This window comes from Pleurodeles waltl, chromosome 8 (genome assembly GCF_031143425.1).
Source record: "Pleurodeles waltl isolate 20211129_DDA chromosome 8, aPleWal1.hap1.20221129, whole genome shotgun sequence".
Lineage (NCBI taxonomy): Eukaryota > Metazoa > Chordata > Amphibia > Caudata > Salamandridae > Pleurodeles > Pleurodeles waltl.
Window position 1 is genome coordinate 522199012 of NC_090447.1, and position 23012 is coordinate 522222023.

The window sequence follows — 23012 nt, forward strand, 5'->3', positions numbered from 1 at the left end:
ATGCCCAAGGGTCTTTCCTAATAGGTCTCTGCAAAGTGAATGAAGTACAATCCCTTGTGCGCTTGATCCTCAATAGCAGTGATGACTGGATTCTCAGGGAGGTGGTCTTGGGAGCATTAGTTGAATGCTCTACAATCAACTTAATAGATGTGGCAACAGAAGGAGGCAGCGTTCCCCAGGTGTTATCTTTGGCAGCTTTCACAACAGAATAAGACAGCACTACCCAGCTTTCATTCATTACGAAATTAAGAATATAAAAAGATTTTAACTGCTCAATTTATGCTATTTCTGTTGATGGACTTTATGTTCTCCATTCCTGTGATTTGTCCCTCTATAAATCACACAGCAGCAAAATAACTGAAAGTCCACTCCAGTGCATACATACAAACATGAGAAAGACACAATTTAGTGTCCTAGGCGCTGGTGGGCAGGACTGCACCTCTATCTGCTACCTCTACCTGGTTCCCCAATGTCGTCTAAGAGGTTCCATTTGTGATTAGGGCAACAACGTCATAATGATTTATGTGCATTTCTATCCTTTATGGTATTTGTGTTCAGTCTCTTACAGTTCAGTAGTTTTACTTCCCATTTGTTCAAGTAGCCACTCGGCTTCACAGCAGCACACCCTCTCCTTCCTGCATCTTGGTTGAGGCACACTTACTGGAAGATCCATCTGGGGTCACTTTTCTGGCCCGCTTCTACACTTTTCTGTAGGTCACTGGAGGAGGTCAAGCAGACTAGAAAGGCAATCCCCGTGTGGGACTTGATCTTGGTGCAGAATAGGTGGGCCCTGTGAGGCATGTTCTCCAGGATCAATGCGGCCATGCAGAGGTTGACTTTCTTCCTGCTTTGAGGCAACGTACTGACTGATCATCTTCTGGCGGTCTGCTATTCATGCACAGATCACTCTCTTTTTGAATAATACAGCTATACATAGGCAGATCTTCTGGACAATAGAGCCACACACATAACCACCTGCCTCTAGACAATACAGCCATGCACTGGCTGTTTTTCTTCTTCTGAGCAATAGGGCCATACTTAAGCTGATTCAGGCCCAGATCACAACAAGGCTTTGGCGATCTGTGGGCGAATCATAACCGTTTCCACCAGTAATTGCTTCCTGAAATACTGTGGCTCTGCAGGCATCAGGGTAGACAAACCGGTCTCTGCTGTCCTCTTCTGGAAGTCCCAGTCTCATGTATGGCAGTAATATTGTGGGGAAAAACACCCACGCCTCCTTCTTGAGCAAAAGGCCAGGCCCGGGAATACACAATAAATACAACAGGTCCCCATTAATCAAGCTCTCTCACACACAATGCATGTACCACAAGCTACATTAAATACATGCTCAAAACACACTTGGGATCTTAGTGCCAGAATTTGGGTTGTGCATTCGAGTATAACTTTACACGGGTCGTCCATTAGGCTCTCATTGTAGTGACAGAGATAAAAAGGTCTTGACAACGATGGATTAACAAAACACAGCACGCTGCCACCACCATGCTATGTGCCAAAGCCATGACAAGGACTGTAGTCTACCATCTGTCAATGAGAGCACACTGGTGAGCCCCTTCAGACCACATGGCAGTTCCAGGACCATAATAACACCAAGGAACAGGCCTAGATCTCATTACACAGGCTAGATTAGCGTGACGCTAGGGTCAAAACAAAATTCCAGGATGTCAGATAATTGCAGTCAGGTACTCAGGGCCGGGAACAGGGCTATACACCATCTGGGGGCATTCCCATCAGAACAACCTTGAACTTTCTCTACACTTGGTTGATCTTTATAAGTGAATTCTGATGTCTGTTTACATTTAAAGAATGGAAATGTGACACATTATTTTTTCTGTGAAATGTTTGGACTTTATTACTTGCACTTATCAGGATTGGTTTTCCATTAGATACCTGGGTGTGCTGGTAAATGTATTTTATTTATAGAAGTGATTTGTTGTCTTTCAGGTGTGCAGTCCAGTTTAATGTTGCAAAAGCTCCGTGCAGGGGCAGGCTATGTCACTATATCCAATAATTCAGAACCACAGATAACAGAATGAACAGATGGCAGCCACCATTGAAGTTGAATTCTCAAACCCTACAACATGTGGTGGGTTAGACACACCTATAAAATAGTAAGATTTCTTGGATTTGTTGCTATATTTGTCATGAGGTGAAAGTAGTCGTGAGCCCTTTTCTTCTGCCTTAAAGCTTGTGAGGAAAGGTTAGCCTATTCCGGACACCACACTGTCTGTCCCCAGTGTAATACAGATTACTAAGAGGATACTGTTATAATGATGACAAAGATATCCTTCAAGTGGTATCCTTTATTCATGTCTCCACTGCTCCAACTTCACACCACCAGCCTCCTCATAGCTCCGTTCCACCGCAACATTCCAAGTCTAGCTCCTGAGCAGCTTTTGGAATGTACATACACATTAAGGGCAGAGGGGAGTAGGAACATACTACTTTTTATACATTACAACGGATACCCTCTGGAAATCAATGCAAGACAGCATGAGGTTGACAAGCTTAAAAGAACAAGAGCCTCAGAGATCCGGTTCCCAATTGTAGGACAGTTCTTCCAAGGCTGAAGTTTGAGTTTTAGGTAAAACGAGGACTGAAGCAAAACCGGAGCTAGCAGGACTGCAGAGCTGACGTACACAAGACCGCGGAGCTGGTGTTTTCAGAACTGGAGCAGAGCTGGATCTTTCAGGACTGGAACAGAACTGAAGCTGACAGGATTGGAGTAGAGCTGCGAAGACTAGAGCTGAGCTGAAGGTGGAGGGACTGGAGCAGAGCTGATGCAGGCAGGACTTGGGATAAGTGGAAGTTGGCAGGACTGGAGCAGAGCAAGAGTGAAATATCCAACAGCATGAGAAGGCTAGTGGAGCTGTGACACCCTGGCACACTGATTAGAGAGAGGTCGTTTACATACTTGTAGAACAGTACCTATATGACAGACAGGGGCTGCTCCTGAACAAGAGCTACATAGCAGAAGGAGTTGGTCTCAGAAATTGATACACTGAAATGTTGTTCACTTTTGGTGGCCATCTAGGAATCAAGTCGGTTTTTGTGGCCATCTTAAAATGGAGTATCAAAAAAGCAATGCTGAAATGACACCCAACTTGCAGATTTAACTGTTGCTAGCCCATAACCATCAGTTGTTAAAGGATACACAGCAACTTCTACATCCTCTGATGAAAGGCTCTAATAATAGTAACTCTAACCAGTCACTGTTGAAGATCTGTGATAATAAAAGACTACAGGGATTTGCAACTGTGCAGTCTTGCCTAATGTGACTAGTTTATCCATCAGGATATAGAAAGGGTTTCGTCCATCTAATACTAAGGTGATTACTGTACCATATGTGCAATGTGCCGAATGTGATTATTGGCATAAAAGCTGGCATGCAAATTCTTTATGCAATTTAGCCAACAATTTGTTCTTGAATCTTCTGAGATCGCATTCTATTCCAACGGTTATGAACATCTGGGGGCTCTAAGGGAGATCCTAAGCCCCTCAATGTTTGATTTTGTTTCCTAAATACATTTTATTGGGTTATTTCATGAACAACCAACATCAACATGCCGACATATCATACATACTTTGTGATTTTCTTTCCAATAAGTGTCAAAGACAGAGCATCAGCATTTGTAACTAAACTCGGAAATTTCCACCCCTCAATGCCCGCCCTCCTCTCTGTTGGATGTGTCCTGACCTACTATGGACCCTGTAAATGTCTGGAAAGGCAGCGCCTTCGCACAAGTGACCCATATAACAATGGTTTGAGTCTCATTGTTGTAAACATCCCTACTGCATGTCCCTTGGAGAAGGCTATATCTCAGAATTGGAATATTTGCTAGGAGTACCAGTGATCTCATCAGGTGTTGAGGGCTCAGGGTTTTTCAGGGAGTGTACTAATGTGTTCCAGGTCCTAGCCATGTCTAGTGATCCTTGCTCATGTCTGGCATCTGGGAGCAATACCATGCCCTTGTATTCCGCCCATCTTTCTAGTTCCTTTTCCCACCCTGCCACCCGGGGTCCCCTATGGGCCTTCCAATGCCTGGTGATTTCTCACTTTGCCAGGATGAAGGCTAAATCCTGAAACTTACTTGTACTTTTAGTTTTGGTTGCATACGGGAACCAATGCAATGGGCAGTGCCCAGGGGTGCACGGGTCCTACCTCTCGGTGACCTCAGCTAGTACTCCAGTAATCTCCTCCCAGTAGACCTGAAGCCCTGGGCAGTTCCAGAACATGTGCATGAACTCAGCCCCCAACATCTCACATCTCAGGCAGTGAGTCCCTTCCATTGCAAAATGTCTTTTTATCCTACCAGGAGTGAGGCATGTCCTATGCAGCACATAAAGTTTAATAAGTTTAAATATGAAATTCATCAATACCTTAGGTAGCATGTCTAAAATGTGTACCAAGTCCCCCTTCTGGTATGGGCATCCCCAGGTCTTCTTCCCATCAGGCTCTACGGGTGTTCAGCGGCAGCCATCTCCCACCTGTCTCTGTTATGTGGCTAGTGCCACTAATCTGCGACCTAGGTCCCATATAACAGTCGTAAGGAGTGTGTCTAATTCACAGAATGTGTCTCGAGGGCTCCAAATCAGCAGTGTTAGAAAAAAATATAGTAGGCAGGGAAGGACTACCATTTTCGTTAAGGGAATGCAACCCGCCACCGATAGGGGAAGTGTTTTCCAAAACTCCATGCTTGACTTGAGAGCTCGAATTGCCTTCCCTATGTTCCCTTCCAGTAAGTCACTGGGGTAATGATAAGTCTGGACTCTGAGGTATTGCAGGCCGCAGGGTTCCAACTGTGATGCCATTAGTCCCTCTGGAGGGACTCGGGCCGCCATCGTGGGGAACAATCAGGACTTCTGCCAGTTGACTTTTATTCCAGACGGTGACCCAAATCGCTCCAGGAGACATCTACCTCTGTCCATATCCCCTGATGTGTTATGTAAGAAAATTAAGAGGTCATCAGCACACAGCGCAATGTGGTGGGTTTGAGCTCTCACCGTTATGCCCTGATATTCGTTCCCAACCCTAGTGCAGCAAGCTAAAGATTACATCGCCAGATCACAGAGCAGAGACAACAAGAGGCAGCCCTTTCTGGTCCCCTGGCCCACACCATAACTCTCTCGAAATGATGCAGCCTGTATGAACTCTGGCTGTGGGATCTATATATAGAAGTATGGTCCAGGCCACAAGTCCATGGCCCAGGCCAAAGTGTTCCATGACACTGTTGAGGAAAGACCATTCCAAGCTATGAAAGGCCTTCTCAATATCGACTCCGAAAATCACTGCTTCTGCTTGGTCGTAGATATCAGCCTCTGACAGTGTGAGGAGTCTGATGTTACGAGCCATACATCGGCCAAGGATAAATCCCGCCTGGTCTGAGGGTATAAGCGTTGGCATGCGGGGGAGAAGTCGAATGGCCAGTATCCTAGATAGAATTTTGTAACCGGTATATAACATTAATAATGGTCGGTTGCCTTTCTGTCTAGGGCTGACTTCCCTGATTTCAGTAGCCGTACGATCAAGGCCTCCCGTGCGGTGGAAGGCAAGTAGCCCGTCTCCTTAGCAGTCTTGTAGAGGTCCATCAATTTGGGGGCCATGATCTCTGTATATGCAGAGTAGCACTCAACCGGGAATCCATTGGTTCTCGTTTTTTTTTTCCTGGCCATAGCCTTATGGCTGGCCGGATTTCTGGAAGGGCGATTTTTCCTCAGCTGTAATTGTCGGGACACTCAGTAGTGTTAAAAAGGCTGCAATATCTTCAGCAAGGGCCTGAATACGATCTTGGCGGAGGGCATTACTCCATCACAAATTTGACAGATATCCCGTCCACAGTCTTACAAGTTCCATTATATCCTATGGAACCTGTAAAATGGCAGGCACCATATCCGTCCAATTTGTGACAGAGTATCCTATCCGCCAAAGTCGTAATTTGGCCCTACGTCTGTTAGTTGTGTGTCTGTAAAAGTCAGAATAGTACCTATAGAACTTTTGGTTGATGTCAGCCTGCCGATACACTTTGGGTCCAAGGCTGTATCTAGATCCACTGTAACCAAACCCCGTTTCGCCGGGTTAGCAAGCCATGCCAGTAGGAAGCCAGAAGCCAGTGTGGTCCCTTTCCGCATGTGCTCGTGCCATTTATTTTTTCCGTCAAAACATCTTTACTGTTCTGCAACCTTCACTTTGGGCACTGATAAATCAGATTGTAACTCAGGATGACCTGGCCTGCGTTGTTCAATAGATCGTAGAGTTTTCTCAGAGGACAGGACCTTGTCAACAAATTCCACCAGACTCCTGTCGACTCAGCTATGCAAAAACCCTGATCACAGTTTTAAAAACATTCGATTCCACCTGAGGGGACGACGCTGAACCAGCGTTGTCCTCAAAGTATTGAAGGATAGCAGTTTCCACTGACCCCAGGAAGACTGGTTCTCCTAGTGACTCCGGTTTTAATCACCACAATGGGATGCAGGGTCATGCTTTCTCCCATTCTAGCTGCAGTAATAATGGGTTATGGTCAGAGATAGTCCTGGAGAGATACTCTGTGTTTCGTACAGAAATGTGGACGTCTGTGTGCACAGGAAGGTGTCCAGGTGCATATGTACATCGTGTAGGGAGGAGGAAAATGAATAATCCCGTCCCCCCTAATGGAGTAATCGCCATATGTCTACAAGTCCCCATTTCACCTGCCAGACAGATATTGTGTGCCCTATCTTGTTGGGCGGGGAATCTCGCAGTGGGGGGTGGGAGCAGTTAGGTATGGGGTCCTCTTCACCATTGTAATCTCGCCCCAGGATGATGGAGCCCACTAAATAGAGAGTCAGTACCCTTGAGGGCCCAGTAAAGAATGTGGGCTGGTCTACATTTGGCCCATAGATACGTCTAATGGCTATATCACAGCCGTCCAGTGACCACTATAAATGTACCCTCAGAATCTATCAGACAATTTAGTGCACTCATAATGTCACATCATGTTACACACTCTTGAAGACAGGTTGTTAGTAGACTGTAGTGCTCCAACCATCACATACACTGGTTTAGCAGAATAAACAGGAATGTTTACTCCAGTGACCTCCAGCCAACAGCTGCAGCTTTCATCACTGTCCTTCACCTGCATTGTAGAATTCTCATTAGGTGTTCCAAGAATCATCCAGAATACTGGTGGAAAGACTAGCCCATGGATATGCAGTGACAACTTCATACATCCTGCTGCTTTTATAAGTTATATCACATATTTCTATAAAAAATAACATATTGGGAAATAAGCAGCACCTTGTGACAAATATAGCATTGTGCTATGATATAAATACTGTGAGATACAAAATTATACAACTCATTTCACTATATAGAACATCAAATAACACAAAATAGCAGTGTAGTGTATTAGAAACTTTTCATCACACCAGACATTGTATTAACAAATTATTCAATCCCCCCTCCATCTACTTGTTACTTTACATATACCTCCAAAACTCCACCACCTTCCATTTTCTACGATAACCACTTTATTGTGAACAAGGATACCATAAAGGGTCCTAAGTATTTGTTTCCATTTCTTACCATTCCTCTTTTTTGGTGATTACTCAATCAGCAACTTTAGACTGGATCTCTTTAACCCCCTTTATAGCACTGCATATTCTTAGGGGGATTGTTCAGTTCTCCTGCAGATTCCTTGATAGTACCTCTATCATCCCAAACATGTTTCTTTTTATTCAGAAACATAAGGAATCTCTTAGTGCTTGCCTTACTTCCTTTCATTGAAACAAATGATGAGATCCATGTCAATGAGTGATGAGTCACTGGGTAGTCCCACATCATTCTTTATAGTTCTCCTTTCCAAGAAAGCCTTCTAGCTTTGGAAAACTGAATGTTCTCTGCTATTAATCAATCATGTATTAGCCTGGTTTGGGCTAAGAATTCCTCAATTTTTCTTGAAACACACTGTACTCTGTTTTCAAACAAATTTGTCTTGGATATTACTCCCTCCAAAACCACATCCTATAAAAGTGAGATTATAGTGTGTGTTATCTTCATGCCCAACAGCCCTTATCATAACCCACTTGGTATGTTATTCTACCAAGATTAAAATAAATCTATTTTCTCTGCCTATAATATTTAACAGTCCTATGAAATTAATCACCAATTTCTCCCATTGCCTTCATAGAATCTCTACAGAATCCAAAGGTGGTGCACAAGCTTAACAATTTTTCATCTCCTCCTCTACATAGGTTATCTATGTTAGCCCACCAGAAGGACTCCCTTAATCTTCTTTTGGTCTATTCCATAGTGGATGTTTTTCGTGGACCAATCGAATATTCACTTATATAATCCAACAGGAGGAATGATTTGATTGTGCCTTAAACGTTTTCTAATCAACAAACTTAGGGCCTCATTACGAGTTTGACGGTCGGACTGCCAGCTCGCCATGTTGGCAGTCCTAAAAAGACCACTACGCCAGCGATCCGCAGACTGCCATATCTTAGTCACTGTCTCCCCTTTAATTTCCAGTCATGTCACAGGCCAAAAACCCAAGTTTTTTAGAGAATGAGTTGATAGTCCTGGTGGATGAAATCATCAGAATAGAGCCACAATTGTTTGGAGCCCAAGTCCAGCACACCCATCTCAGTAGGAAAATGGAAATGTGGGACAGGATAGTTGACAGAGCGAATGCTGTAGGCACCACCCTGTGCACAAAGGAAGTCGTCAGGAAGAGGTGGAATTGATTTGTCTCCTGCATCCATACAGGTAAACACCCATCAAAAGAAGGAGATTTGGAGAGCCACCGCCCTGAAAGTGCGGACCCTAGGGGTCCGTAGCTGGAGATGCTCCCACTTTTACAAGAGATGGGGGGGACCTGAGATGCAGGGCCCGAAAGATTGCGGCAGTCCAGCTGGGGCTGCACTCCCAACGTGAGCGGGGTACCCGTCATACCATGACCCCTCTAATGGCCTGCATTTTGGTGGTGGCATACCAGGACCTTGATGGGTGTTTGAAGGGAGCACAGTAACCATAAGGGGGTGAGTACAGGGCACATTCCTGCCTGTCACATAGCCAAGATGTGTTAGGATCTGACATCTCCGATTGGAGATGGGCCAGGTGTGACACACTAGATGAGTAACTGTTTGTGCAGATATGGTAAGCGTTGTATACTGATGTGTCTTGCCTATTAGCCCAGAGACCTAGGCCATAACGGAGTACAATCCACAAAAAAATTTGCTCTCCAGGGACAACACATGGCTGTGTACATTGATCAATCAAGTAATTGTTGTTGTAGTGGGTGCAAATTCTATGCAACAGACCACTACTCCTCAGCGTTACGGGCCAAAGAAAAAGAAGTGACGGATCACTGTCCTCAGCCATATGTTTGGTCAAATGAGTAAATTGCCATCCGCTCCTCAGAAGCCACTTGTCTTCAGTGTGCCATGAGTGCTAGTGCCTCACTGTTTGTCATATAAAGGTGGCTATCATAATTATGGCAGAGCATACATTGTTCTTTGGGTGCAGCTACAGATCAAAACTTTCACTTGGTAAGTAAGGAATGTCCATTGACATGATTTAAGTGCCATCACTGTTGCCAACATTCCTTATCCAGACATGTTAGCATGTGTCCCTTTCACTTTTGATAAACTATGTACACTGCTGTTTCATGCATGGTCTGTCTGTGTTCATGGGATGAATTTCTGTGTACCTCATATATATGTGCATGCCAACCTGTTTTTGCAAATGGAAATATGCAATGGGGCTACATTTTATGTGGTGTCACCATTGACTGCTGACTTACACATACCCTCACCCGTCATTGCATGTCATTTGGCATGTACAATTGCAGTAGCAATGAGGGACATGACAGGTAAGACTAGAGTTTTTACAAGCAATGTGCATTTCCATGCCATTGATGTGGCATCATGTGGAAGAGTGCACTGCACATGTGTAATGGGGAAGGTTCATTACCTGATAGTTGGCATGCATCATGGAGCGACTTGCAGTTATGTTAGAATAACATGTGGTTAGATACAACCACTCATCCACAGACATCTGGGTTTGCAGGACCATAACGGAGACAGTGATGTAGCTTCGCATTGGTCAACATGTTGGGGGGCCTTCTATGAGTACTTGCCAATCTCTGGGTCTCTCCAACATACAAAGGGCCAATGGCTTCTACTAATGCAATTAGAGTATGCCATTGTAAGGGGTGCCATACAGTAGTGATGACTTCCCTGGGGCTGGCTGATTCACTGTGTTGTGGATTTTAGATACATATCTCCGTGACAATTTCCACATTTTGTCTACAGTGTATATTTCCAAAGCAAATGTGTAGTATATCTGAACAACGTTAGTACTACCTCCATTAGGACAAATTACACATGGTGAAGTGTGCATTGTTTCCAGTGTGACATGAGAATTTCCATGTCACCTTCTTCGGGCGACTGCACTCCTGTCAGTGACATGGCAGAATTTGGGAGCATTATTTCTTATTCTTTTGTTATTGTGTATGTGACAAATAGGTGTCTGCATGACCTTGTGTGGGATCTGTGGGAATGTACTTGGCATTGACCTACTATTGTATGACAACAGGCAACTGATGTATGCTCCATGAGGCAAAGCATTGAAGGTGTTGTGGTCTCCTACTTGTTCGATGGTTACGGTGATTGCGCAACTTCACCTATGCAACCGGAGTTGTCTGAGATCCTGATTTTCCTGTGGGCAACTATTGACATTTCATGTGATATGCTTGCATATCGTATGGTACATGAAGGAGGCACTTTGATGTAGTTTGCTGCTGGGGCCAACTTGACGTCATGGAGTATCTCTGTGGGGCAGACTGACACTGTGCATGCCATCTAGGGGAAGACAAGACAACTTCAGCAGACTGATGCTTAAGGCATTCATAATGACATGTCTGGCCTACAGAGATCATTTTACGCTCTGGCCTCTTCACTGACGGCAGCCATCCACCCTTGCAATCCTCCCCTCAACACCTCCCTCTTCCCAATCCAAATTCCCTATTCCCCTACCTGTCCCAAGCACACAGACACACCTCACGCACCCACCTGTAAAAAAAAAAAAAACTTTGTACTTGTATAGCGCTCTTTTATCCTGAGGGCATCTTGGCGCTTTTACACATACCGCTGTGGAACCCTTCCTCGCTTTCCCTGTGAAGTGCCCACTCGTGGGCTCCCCTAAGGTGAAGCCAGGCATCCCTAGTGCTGTTGGGGCCGTTGTGGAGATTAAGCAAGCTATTGCCCAGAGTTACAGAGTGGGACCCCATGATTAGATTGGCATCGACGTGAGAGTTATCAGGTCTGAGAAAATTGAGCCCAAGACCTGCCGAGGCGGGAATTGAACCCTGGTCCCAGGCCACACCTCTGCATCAGGGTCTGCCGCTCTAACCATTGAGCCACACTTCTCCACCTCAACACACACAAGCAGCACACATTGACACAAAGACCCAAGACACACCGGCATGAAAGCAGTCAACATCCACCCACATACACCACATCAGCCAGCACTTCAACAGACACCCCCACAACCCGCACCGACCCCCACACCACATCCTGCTTACCCACAGACACCATCACAACACCCAGTGTCACATCCACCACACCCACCATATACCCAGGCAACAGCTCACAGACCCGCACACCCATACACCAGCACAACACCCACAGACACATCCACCACATTAACCACACCCGCAGACATCACCCCAACACACAAAGGCAAATCCCCCATACCCACAGACACCACCCCAACACACACAGACATATCCACCATACGCAATTACATCAACCCAACAGACATACACACACATCTACCACTCCCACATCACCCAGCACCTCCACCTCCCAGCCCCCTAAGACATGCAAACTCCCATAGGCAACAGACACCACCCAAACACAAGCATATCGCACACATGCACACACCCAAGACATCTACAACTACAACACATCCACTACTCCCTCAACCTCCAAATCACCAACCCCTTCTGATGACCCTACCCGTTTTCCCAAAGAGAGTTTCCTTTTTGACCTTGCCCTTTCCTGTTACCTCCAAACCCCCTCCCAAACCCAAGAGGCCCCTACCCACATCCCAATGAATCTCTTCCACATCCAAGTCCTCTCCTGTCACACCTGCCCCCCGCAAGCACCCTTACCACCCCCAAAGAAGCCCACCCCTCCAAAGAGAAGGCACCTCCTCCCAAACCCACCCATCCCAAATCCCTTAGGTGCCTGCCTGCCTACTTGATGCCGCTTCCTGTGGAGGTTTCCTGGCAGTGACTGAAGTCAAGGTTGGGCACCGTAATGTCCATGAACTCATGTGGACTGGCCAATGGCCTTTGCTCTTAAGCATTAGAAACTAATAACCACAAGTTGTTGTTTTGTTGGGTACACATTTGTCCTGTAATTACTTTTCTACCTTTATCTTTTTCCTACGTAACGTGTTGTATGCCTACAGTTGTGTGCGTTTCACCCCGATTGCTGATCCATTTGCTGCTGTTTGCAATATCTGACTTTGTTGGCAGTGATGTTGTCACCTAAACCTAGGGTAGATGTACACTGTATGGATATTTGTTTGTTAATCTAATTGGTATGTCACTGCATAGTGTTAGGTTTGCTATGGTGAGTATTTCATCTTGTGTTGGCTATGGTGAGTATTTCATCTTGTGTTGGCCAATGTCAGCATGTATGGTGTTAAGCTTGTCCCCCTGAAATGGATTGTACATTCATCTCAAGTGTGGAAGCTAGAGTTTTGTTGTCCACACATGGAGGGTGTTCAATTGAGCCACGTTCCTTTGCATTTGACTGACCATGTGTCCAATTTGATGTGCTTTCCTTGCAGCTATTTCATCTAGATGTATGGCCATGCTGTTGTATGTGCTTTCTTGACTTGCACTTACACATTATGCAGCTAGGCATGTCACTAGGCTTAAATTTTGTTTGTGTGTGAAGTACATGAAGGACCAGTTCCTGTGCAAATGCTGTTTTATGGATCATGTGCAAAGTGTTATGTGTCCCAGGGCAGCATTCCTTCATGACTGTTCCTCATGCCCCTGTAAAGAAATGGCGTGGAGTAATGAGAATAACAAGGAGGAGTCACTGGCCAGTCAGGACAGCCCCTAAGGTGTCCTGAGCTGAAGTGACTCTAACTTTTAGAAATCCTCCATCTTGCAGATGGAGGATTCCCCCAATAGGGATAGGATTGAGACCCCCTCCCCTTGGGAGGCGGCACAAAGAGGGTGTACCCACCCTCAGGGCTAGTAGCCATTGGCTACAAACCCCCCAGACCTAAACACGCCCTTAAATTTAGTATTTAAGGGCTCCCCTGAACCTAAGAATTTAGATTCCTGCAACTTACCGAAGAAGAAGACTGCTGAGCTGAAAACCCCTGCAGAAGAAGAAAGAAGACACCAACTGCTTTGGCCCCAGTCCTACCGGCCTGTCTCCTGCCTTCTAAAGAAACCTGCTCCAGCGACGCTTTCTCAAGGACCAGCGACCTCTGAATCCTCAGAGGACTGCCCTGCTTCAAGAGGAACAAGAAACTCCAGAGGACAGCGGACCTGCTCCAAAAAGACTGCAACTTTGTTTCAGAGGAGCAGATTTAAAGACCCCTGCAATCCCCGCAAGAAGCGTGAGACTTGCAACACTGCACCCGGCGACCCCGACTCGACTGGTGGAGAACCAACACCTCAGGGAGGACCCTCCGGCCACTCCGAGACTGTGAGTAACCAAAGTTGTCCCCCCTGAGCCCCCACAGCGATGCCTGCAGAGGGAATCCCCAGGCTCCCCCTGACCGCGACTGCCTGACTCTAAAATCCCGACGGCTGGAAAAGACCCTGCACCCGCAGCCCCCAGCACCTGAAGGATCGGAACTTCAGTGCAGGAGTGACCCCCAGGAGGCCCTCTCCCTTGCCCAGGTGGTGGCTACCCCGAGGAGCCCCCCCCTTACCTGCCTGCATCGCTGAAGAGACCCCTTGGTCTCCCATTGATTTACATTGGAAACCCGACGCTTGTTTCTACACTGCACCCGGCTGCCCCAGTGCCGCTGAGGGTGTACTTTTTGTGTGAACTTGTGTCCTCCCCGGTGCCCTACAAAACCCCCCTGGTCTGCCCTCCGAAGACACGGGTACTTACCTGCTGGCAGACTGGAACCGGGGCACCCCCTTCTCTCCATTGAAGCCTATGCTTTTTGGGCACCACTTTGAACTCTGCACCTGACCGGCCCTGAGCTGCTGGTGTGGTAACTTTGGGGTAGCTCTGAACCCCCAACAGTGGGCTACCTTGGATCCCAATCTTAACCCCGTAGGTGGTTTACTTACCTGCAAAACCCAACAATACTTTACCTCCCCCAGGAACTGTGAAAATTGCACTGTGTCCACTTTTAAAACAGCTAAATGTGTTTTATGTAAAAAGTATATATGCTACTGTAATTATTCAAAGTTCCTAAAGTACTTACCTGCAATACCTTTCAAATGAGATATTACATGTAGAATTTGAACCTGTGGTTCTTAAAATAAACTAAGAAAAGATATTTTTCTATAACAAAAACCTATTGGCCTGGAATTGTTTCTGAGTGTGTGTTCCTCATTTATTGCCTGTGTGTATGTACAACAAATGCTTAACACTACTCCTTTGATAAGCCTACTGCTCGACCACACTACCACAAAATAGAGCATTAGTATTATCTCTTTTTGCCACTATCTTACCTCTAAGGGGAACCCTTGGACTCTGTGCATACTATTCCTTACTTTGAAATAGTGCATACAGAGCCAACTTCCTACATTGGTGGCAGCGGTGGGATACAAGACTTTGCATTTGCTGGACTACTCAGCCAATACCTGATCACACGACAAATTCCAAAAATTGTCATTAGAAATTGATTTTTGCAATTTGAACTATTTTTCTAAATTCTTAAAAGTCCTGCTAGGGCCTTGTGTTAGTCCCTGTTTAGCATTTCCTTTTAGAGTTTAAAAGTTTTGTGAAAGTTTGAATTAGATTCTAGAACTAGTTTTTAGATTCTTAAAAAGTATTCCAACTTTTAGAAGCATAATGTCTAGTACAGATGTGAATGTGGTGGAACTCGACACCACACCTTACCTCCATCTTAAGATGAGGGAGCTAAGGTCACTCTGTAAAATAAAGAAAATAACAATGGGCCCCCGACCTTCCAAACTACAGCTCCAGGAGCTGTTGGCAGAGTTTGAAAAGGCCAACCCCTCTGAGGATGGCAACACAGAGGATGAAGATAGTGACTTGGAGGAAAATTCCCCCCTACCAGTCCTAACTAGGGAGAACAGGGCCTCTCAAGCCCTGTCTCCAAACATAATAGTCAGAGATGCTGGTTCCCTCACAGGAGGGACCAACCTCTCTGAAATCACTGAGGATAACTCCAGTGAAGAGGACATCCAGCTAGCCAGGATGGCCAAAAGATTGGCTTTGGAAAGACAGATCCTAGCCATAGAAAGGGAAAGACAAGAGATGGGCCTAGGACCCATCAATGGTGGCAGCAACATAACTAGGGTCAGAGATTCTCCTGACATGTTAAAAATCCCTAAAGGGATTGTGACTAAATATGAAGATGGTGATGACATCACCAAATGGTTCACAGCTTTTGAGAGGGCTTGTGTAACCAGAAAAGTGAACAAATCTCACTGGGGTGTTCTCCTTTGGGAAATGTTCACTGGAAAGTGTAGGGATAGACTCCTCACACTCTCTGGAAAAGATGCAGAATCTTATGACCTCATGAAGGGAACCCTGATTGAGGGCTTTGGATTCTCCACTGAGGAGTACAGGATTAGGTTCAGGGGGGCTCAAAAATCCTCGAGCCAGACCTGGGTTGATTTTGTTGACTACTCAGTGAAAACACTGGATGGATGGGTAACTGGAAATGAAGTACATGACTATGTTGGGCTTTATAATTTGTTTATGAAAGAACACATTTTAAGTAACTGCTTCAATGAAAAGTTGCATCAGTATCTGGTAGACCTAGGTCCAATTTCTCCCCAAGAATTGGGAAAGAAGGCAGACCACTGGGTCAAGACTAGGGTAACCAAAACTTCCACTGGGGGTGACCAAAAGAAAGGGGTTACAAAGCCTCCCCAGGAGAAAGTGGGTGACAGTAGAAACAAAGAAAAAGAGTCCTCTATAGGCCCCCAAAAACCAGACCAGGTGGGTGGGCCCGAGACACAACCCAAAACAAAGGTGGGTACCAGGGTAACAACTGGGATGCCACTAAGGCATGGTGCCATAACTGTAGACAGACAGGGCACCACACCAAGGACACTTCTTGTCCCAAAAACAAACCCCCTAACAAAATCCCAGGGGTAACCAGTGTAGCCATTGGGGATGACTCCTCAGATGAGGAGGTCTTCATAGCCTTCAACTGGAAAAAGGGCCCAACAGGTGAGTTGGAGATTCCAGAGGGAAGTAGACACTTCCACCACCTACTGGTGAATGGAATCCCAGCCACTGCCCTGAGAGACACTTGTGCCAGTCACACTATTGTGCATGACAGGCTGGTGTTCTCCAACCAGTACATCCCAGGTGAGATGGCCAGAGTAAGAGTTAGCCCAGACAGGGTCACTGATAGGCCTGTGGCTTTTGTGCCCATAGAAGTGGGTGGGACTTTTAGCTGGAGAAGGGTGGTAGTCAGTACAGACCTCCCCCTTGATTGTCTCCTTGGAAATGACTACCCAGAGGTTAGTCAGAGCCCAAGAGAGGAACTGGTCCAGTGCCAGTCCTCTCCCAAGGATTCTGGAGATGCTGCCTCTGCAGTAACTGCAAGCAGGCCCCAGAAGAAAAAGAAAAGAAAACAGTGTAGGAAGGGTGGACAACCTTTAGCCAAGGTTCCAGCAAGCCAAGGAGATTCTGCTCCAGTAGGGGAGAACTCCAAAAGTGGCACTGGTAAAGTCCAACCTAACCCACAAGAAGTCCTAGTCAGTGGCTAGTCAGGCAACTGTTAAACCTGAGTGGGTGGCTCCTCAGCTAACAGAAGAAAGAGTGGAAGAAGGGTGTTTACTACAAGATGTGGTAACCCCCCACTCTAATACAGCAGACAGGCACCCTGAACCCAAAGAAGCCTGTAACTTAGCCCCTTCCCTTGTAGGTGAAGAGCTAAAGGTGTGGTTCTGGGCACTGACAGCTGTCAGTGGCTTCTGCTGGGTGTTAGCCTTTATGGCTGCACTATCCTTGGCATGGTGGTCTGACCCCATACCAAATAGCAAGTTAGGACCCCTGACCCTGTTGGTCATGGTGGGGTTACTCCAGCTCTGGGTAACCTCTTTGGGTAAGCTAGGGGTGACCCTGGCTAAGATAAGATTAGCAGAGGTGGATACCTCTAACCCCAAAATAGAGAGAATGGGTGGAGACATTAAAGACACAGACAAGAGGCAATTCAGACTAGGTCCTATCACTGTGGAAGTGGGTCAGTTCCCCAGAGGGAATGACCTGAACAGGAGGATGTAAGGCAGAGTAGGCCCTGCAACAAACCAGCCTATTTCCTCTACTCTTCCTCGCCTGACAGACTAGGAAGACTCTCCCAGCTTTGGCTGAGTCTCCTGGCCTGTGGGGGGCTTGTGTAAAGAAATGGCTCCCTGTTGCAGTTACCCCCCACCTTTTGCCTGATACTGATGCTGACTTGACTGAGAAGTGTGCTGGGACCCTGCTAACCAGGCCCCGTGTTCTTTCACCTAAAATGTACCATTGTCTCCACAATTGGCACAACCCTGGCACCCAGGTAAGTCCCTTGTAACTGGTACCCCTGGTACCAAGGGCCCTGATGCCAGGGAATGTCTCTAAGGGCTGCAGCATGACTTATGCCACCCTAGGGACCCCTCACTCAGCACAGACACACTGCTTGCCAGCTTGTGTGTGCTGGTGGGGAGAAAATGACTAAGTCGACATGGCACTCCCCTCAGGGTGCCATGCCAACCTCACACTGCCTGTGGCATAGGTCAGTCACCCCTCTAGCAGGCCTTACAGCCCTAAGGCAGGGTGCACTATACCACAGGAGAGGGCATATGTGCATGAGCACTATGCCCCTACAGTGTCTAAGCAAAACCTTAGACATTGTAAGTGCAGGGTAGCCATAAGAATATATGGTCTGGGAGTCTGTCAAAAACGAACTCCACAGCACCATAATGGCTACACTGAAAACTGGGAAGTTTGGTATCAAACTTCTCAGCACAATAAATGCACACTGATGCCAGTGTACATTTGATTGTAAACTACACCCCAGAGGGCACCTTAGAGGTGCCCCCTGAAACCTTAACCAACTACCTGTGTAGGCTGACTGGTTCTAGCAGCCTGCCACACTCGAGACATGTTGCTGGCCCCATGGGGAGAGTGCCTTTGTCACTCTGAGGCCAGTAACAAAGCCTGCACTGGGTGGAGATGCTAACACCTCCCCCAGGCAGGAGCTGTAACACCTGGCGGTGAGCTTCAAAGGCTCACCCCCTTTGTCCCAGCACCGCAGGGCACTCCAGCTAGTGGAGTTGCCCACCCCCTCCGGCCACGGCCCCACCTTTGGCGGCAAGGCCGGAGGAAATAATGAGAATAACAAGGAGTAGTCACTGGCCAGTCAGGACAGCCCCTAAGGTGTCCTGAGCTGAAGTGACTCTAACTTTTAGAAATCCTCCATCTTGCAGATGGAGGATTCCCCCAATAGGGATAGGATTGTGACCCCCTCCCCTTGGGAGGAGGCACAAAGAGGGTGTACCCACCCTCAGGGCTAGTAGCCATTGGCTACTAACCCCCCAGACCTAAACACGCCCTTAAATTTAGTACTTAAGGGCTCCCCTGAACCTAAGAATTTAGATTCCTGCAACTTACCGAAGAAGAAGACTGCTGAGCTGAAAACCCCTGCAGAAGAAGAAAGAAGACACCAACTGCTTTGGCCCCAGTCCTACCGGCCTGTCTCCTGCCTTCTAAAGAAACCTGCTCCAGCGACGCTTTCTCAAGGACCAGCGACCTCTGAATCCTCAGAGGACTGCCCTGCTTCAAGAGGAACAAGAAACTCCAGAGGACAGCGGACCTGCTCCAAAAAGACTGCAACTTTGTTTCAGAGGAGCCGATTTAAAGACCCCTGCAATCCCCGCAAGAAGCGTGAGACTTGCAACACTGCACCCGGCGACCCCGACTCGACTGGTGGAGAACCAACACCTCAGGGAGGACCCTCCGGCGACTCCGAGACTGTGAGTAACCAAAGTTGTCCCCCCTGACCCCCCACAGCGACGACTGCAGAGGGAATCCCCAGGCTCCCCCTGACCGCGACTGCCTGACTCTAAAATCCCGACGGCTGGAAAAGACCCTGCACCCGCAGCCCCCAGCACCTGAAGGATCGGAACTTCAGTGCAGGAGTGACCCCCAGGAGGCCCTCTCCCTTGCCCAGGTGGTGGCTACCCCGAGGAGCCCCCCCCTTGCCTGCATCGCTGAAGAGACCCCTTGGTCTCCCATTGATTTACATTGGAAACCCGACGCTTGTTTCTACACTGCACCCGGCCGCCCCAGTGCCGCTGAAGGTGTACTTTTTGTGTGAACTTGTGTCCTCCCCGGTGCCCTACAAAACCCCCCTGGTCTGCCCTCCGAAGACGCGGGTACTTACCTGCTGGCAGACTGGAACCGGGGCACCCCCTTCTCTCCATTGAAGCCTATGCGTTTTGGGCACCACTTTGAACTCTGCACCTGACCGGCCCTGAGCTGCTGGTGTGGTAACTTTGGGGTAGCTCTGAACCCCCAACGGTGGGCTACCTTGGACCCCAATCTTAACCCCGTAGGTGGTTTACTTACCTGCAAAACCTAACAATACTTTACCTCCCCCAGGAACTGTGAAAATTGCATTGTGTCCACTTTTAAAACAGCTAAATGTGTTTTATGTAAAAAGTATATATGCTACTGTAATTATTCAAAGTTCCTAAAGTACTTACCTGCAATACCTTTCAAATTAGATATTACATGTAGAATTTGAACCTGTGGTTCTTAAAATAAACTAAGAAAATATATTTTTCTATAACAAAAACCTATTGGCCTGGAATTGTTTCCGAGTGTGTGTTCCTCATTTATTGCCTGTGTGTATGTACAACAAATGCTTAACACTACTCCTTTGATAAGCCTACTGCTCGACCACACTACCACAAAATAGAGCATTAGTATTATCTCTTTTTGCCACTATCTTACCTCTAAGGGGAACCCTTGGACTCTGTGCATACTATTCCTTACTTTGAAATAGTGCATACAGAGCCAACTTCCTACAGCCCCCATCCCTATTGTGCAGGTATGGTTTGCATTATGAGCTTTGTCTATTGTTTCTCTCAAAATATTGAGCATCCCACTGACCTTCCATTGTGTTGCAATGTTGGTGACGTGTGGGTCCATTTCAGGGCTGTTTCATGTGAGGGGTATTTGTGTTCCACGACACATCCATACATGTATTCAATCTGACGACAGTCCATGGCATGTGTGCAATGTGAGGGTGTAATTTGAATAATGTGTGATGTTGCTGTTGTGTGGCACAATGTTCTGTACACTTCACTATCCCTGTGCCTAAGATGAGCAGATGTGTTATTGTGGAGTGTGGCTGTGCAGTGTCAGTGACCTGCCCAAAGGGGGAGTTTAATGGCTGTGAATGTGTCAACCTTTGTGAATGACTCCAACCTGGGATACAATGACATGTGTACGTGGTTCCAGTAGAGTCAGGCCCATATCATGTGCCTGACAGCATGACAGGATCTGTTGTTTAGCCTCATGATACAGTTAAGTGTGTGTTCTTATAGTCGATGGTGTCCACGTCAGCGTGGATGTTGGGCTCCATCCATGTGCAGCAGCAGGACGTATGTGATGGGCTCCATGGCGACACAAGATGGGTCGCACTGCCTGTAGGTGAGTTCATTCCTTTATACTCTCCGCTTCCGCCTGCTGGGACATGGTGATTGGACCGCCATGGTCACGTTGGCAGTGTGCAACATCATAATGTGTCTGGCAGAAACACTGGCTCCGTCAGCAAGTATGGGATGCCTCGCTAATGAGGTGGTCGGCGCTGCCTGGCGGTGCCAGTGGAACTGCAGCGGTCTTTCCTCTGCGGGCCCGCCAGAATCGGAATACGGTGGTCTGACTGCCAAGCCGATGGCGGTTGGACTGTCACTGCTGCCATGGTGGTGTATAGACCGTCAAACTCGTAATGAGGCCCTTAGTTCGTCTTTTATATTATGATTTTTTTTTACTTCACCTTTTAACTGGTTTAGCTCTGTCCATCCCTTAACAACTTTTTCTTTTACCTTGTTCTGAGCTTGGTCCTTATTTAATTCCTCGTCCCATTCTCCTTCAATGTTGTAAACTCTCCTCCCTCTCCATTATTTTCTTCTTCACTTTCAATAAATAACCCCAAAAGTCCGCTAAAACTGCTTTTTTACACACTTCACTTATGCCATTTCAAAATTGTACTCCATCACTGATAATAACCATCTAGAGATCCTCTATGCTGTGTTTCTTTCAGATTCCCTTTCACATTAATGACATCCACATGTGATTTGTGGTCAGTTCTGGTGATAAAAGGTATCATCCAGTATGATAAGCTCCTAAAGGAGCTACAAATGATGTCTAATGTTTGGATTCATCATGCAAGCTCATTTGAGGTTGGTGGTCTACCCAGATGTTCTTAGTGAGCTCTCGAATATCTAACATATAACCAAATGTAATCCCATCCTGGTCGCCAAATTATGTATTGTTAAAACCATCACATACATTTATCAACCAAGAGTCTTTATTTCAGCGACCTCCAGCCAACTGCTACAGCATCCTTGCCCATCAGCAGTCTTGTAGAGTTCTCATTAAGGGCTCCAAGAGTCAGCCAGAATTTTGATGGAAAGACTCTACGAGCATCCAGAGACAACTCTCCACTTCTCCCCCTTTTTATAAGTAATAACAATGACCTCTAGAATGAGTAAGTAAAGTAGAAAAATGGATGTGACTAGGTGAGCTTAGGTGGTTCTAATAACCGTTCATGTTTCAGCATATTAATGGAATTAGTCTTTCCTTGAACACATTAGTAACACCAAGTTGGATTCAGAACATAATACTTCAATGTCTAATGCTTTTATATTGATACACTGGATACCATATGTCATATTGGCTTCAGTTTCGATTTTTACTAATAGAAAATGTGTGCTCCCCCTGCTTCACTTGTCTGCATGACACTTCAATCATATATGCTGTATGTACATGAACACAGACATACTACAGATTCATTTTTAATATTCAACACATTACATAAGTTTCAAATTTACACATTTTCAAGTTATTATGCACATACCGAGTTTCCTCCATGCATAGTTCTTCTCCTTTTATGCAAAAAGCCATATTCCACTTCCGGTCCACGACTCTCACTGTGCATGCTTGCAGAACGGCTCATCTGAGATATCTGTGGCTCTCCGAGCCGTGATACACCATCCCCTCCTAAAACACAAAAAGAATGAAAGGTATAAAAACACACACTGTAAATGTGCTGAACGTTTCACGAGTAAAATAAAAACACCAGCACTGTGGTTATCTGCTGTCAGATTACATCCAAGATTTTACAAGGCAAAATAGCTTCTGCAAATATATCCCTGTTGTAATTACGCCAAGTAAAACACTTGCCCTACAATGCCAGCTGAAAATCACAAACAAAAACAGAAAACTTTTTATGTAACCCAAATCAGAATTACTGATCTTTTTATTTGGAAAAATGTTAATCTGCACAGGGGCCACTCCCTGCAATGGTGGAGGAGTGTCGCCCCCCTGGCCAAGCGCCAGGAAATAAAAAATAAAAAAATAGTTGCATACTTGCCAAACACAAATGCGCACTTAGGTTTCTCCAGCTCTGCTGTGTTGAACAGCCAGGCTGGAAAAACTACACAGACCCTAGAGTTGTGCCTGAGCAGCAGTCCAAGCCACTCAGACCAATCCTTATGCTGCCTTTAATGCTAGGTTTAGCATGAAAGCAGCGCCAGGACTCCTGG

The 23012-nt window shown here is 46.4% G+C and overlaps 1 protein-coding gene across 2 annotated transcripts in view; it reads right to left on the bottom strand.

Annotated features, from left to right (window-relative positions):
- BEND2 (BEN domain containing 2) overlaps window positions 1-23012 on the bottom strand; it is a 218722-nt gene that overhangs the window by 144934 nt on the left and 50776 nt on the right. For both annotated transcript variants that reach the window (XM_069204528.1, XM_069204527.1), the window contains exon 3: window positions 22325-22467. In XM_069204528.1, the coding sequence (XP_069060629.1) occupies window positions 22325-22467 (143 nt within the window). The remainder of the gene's footprint in view (window positions 1-22324; window positions 22468-23012) is intronic.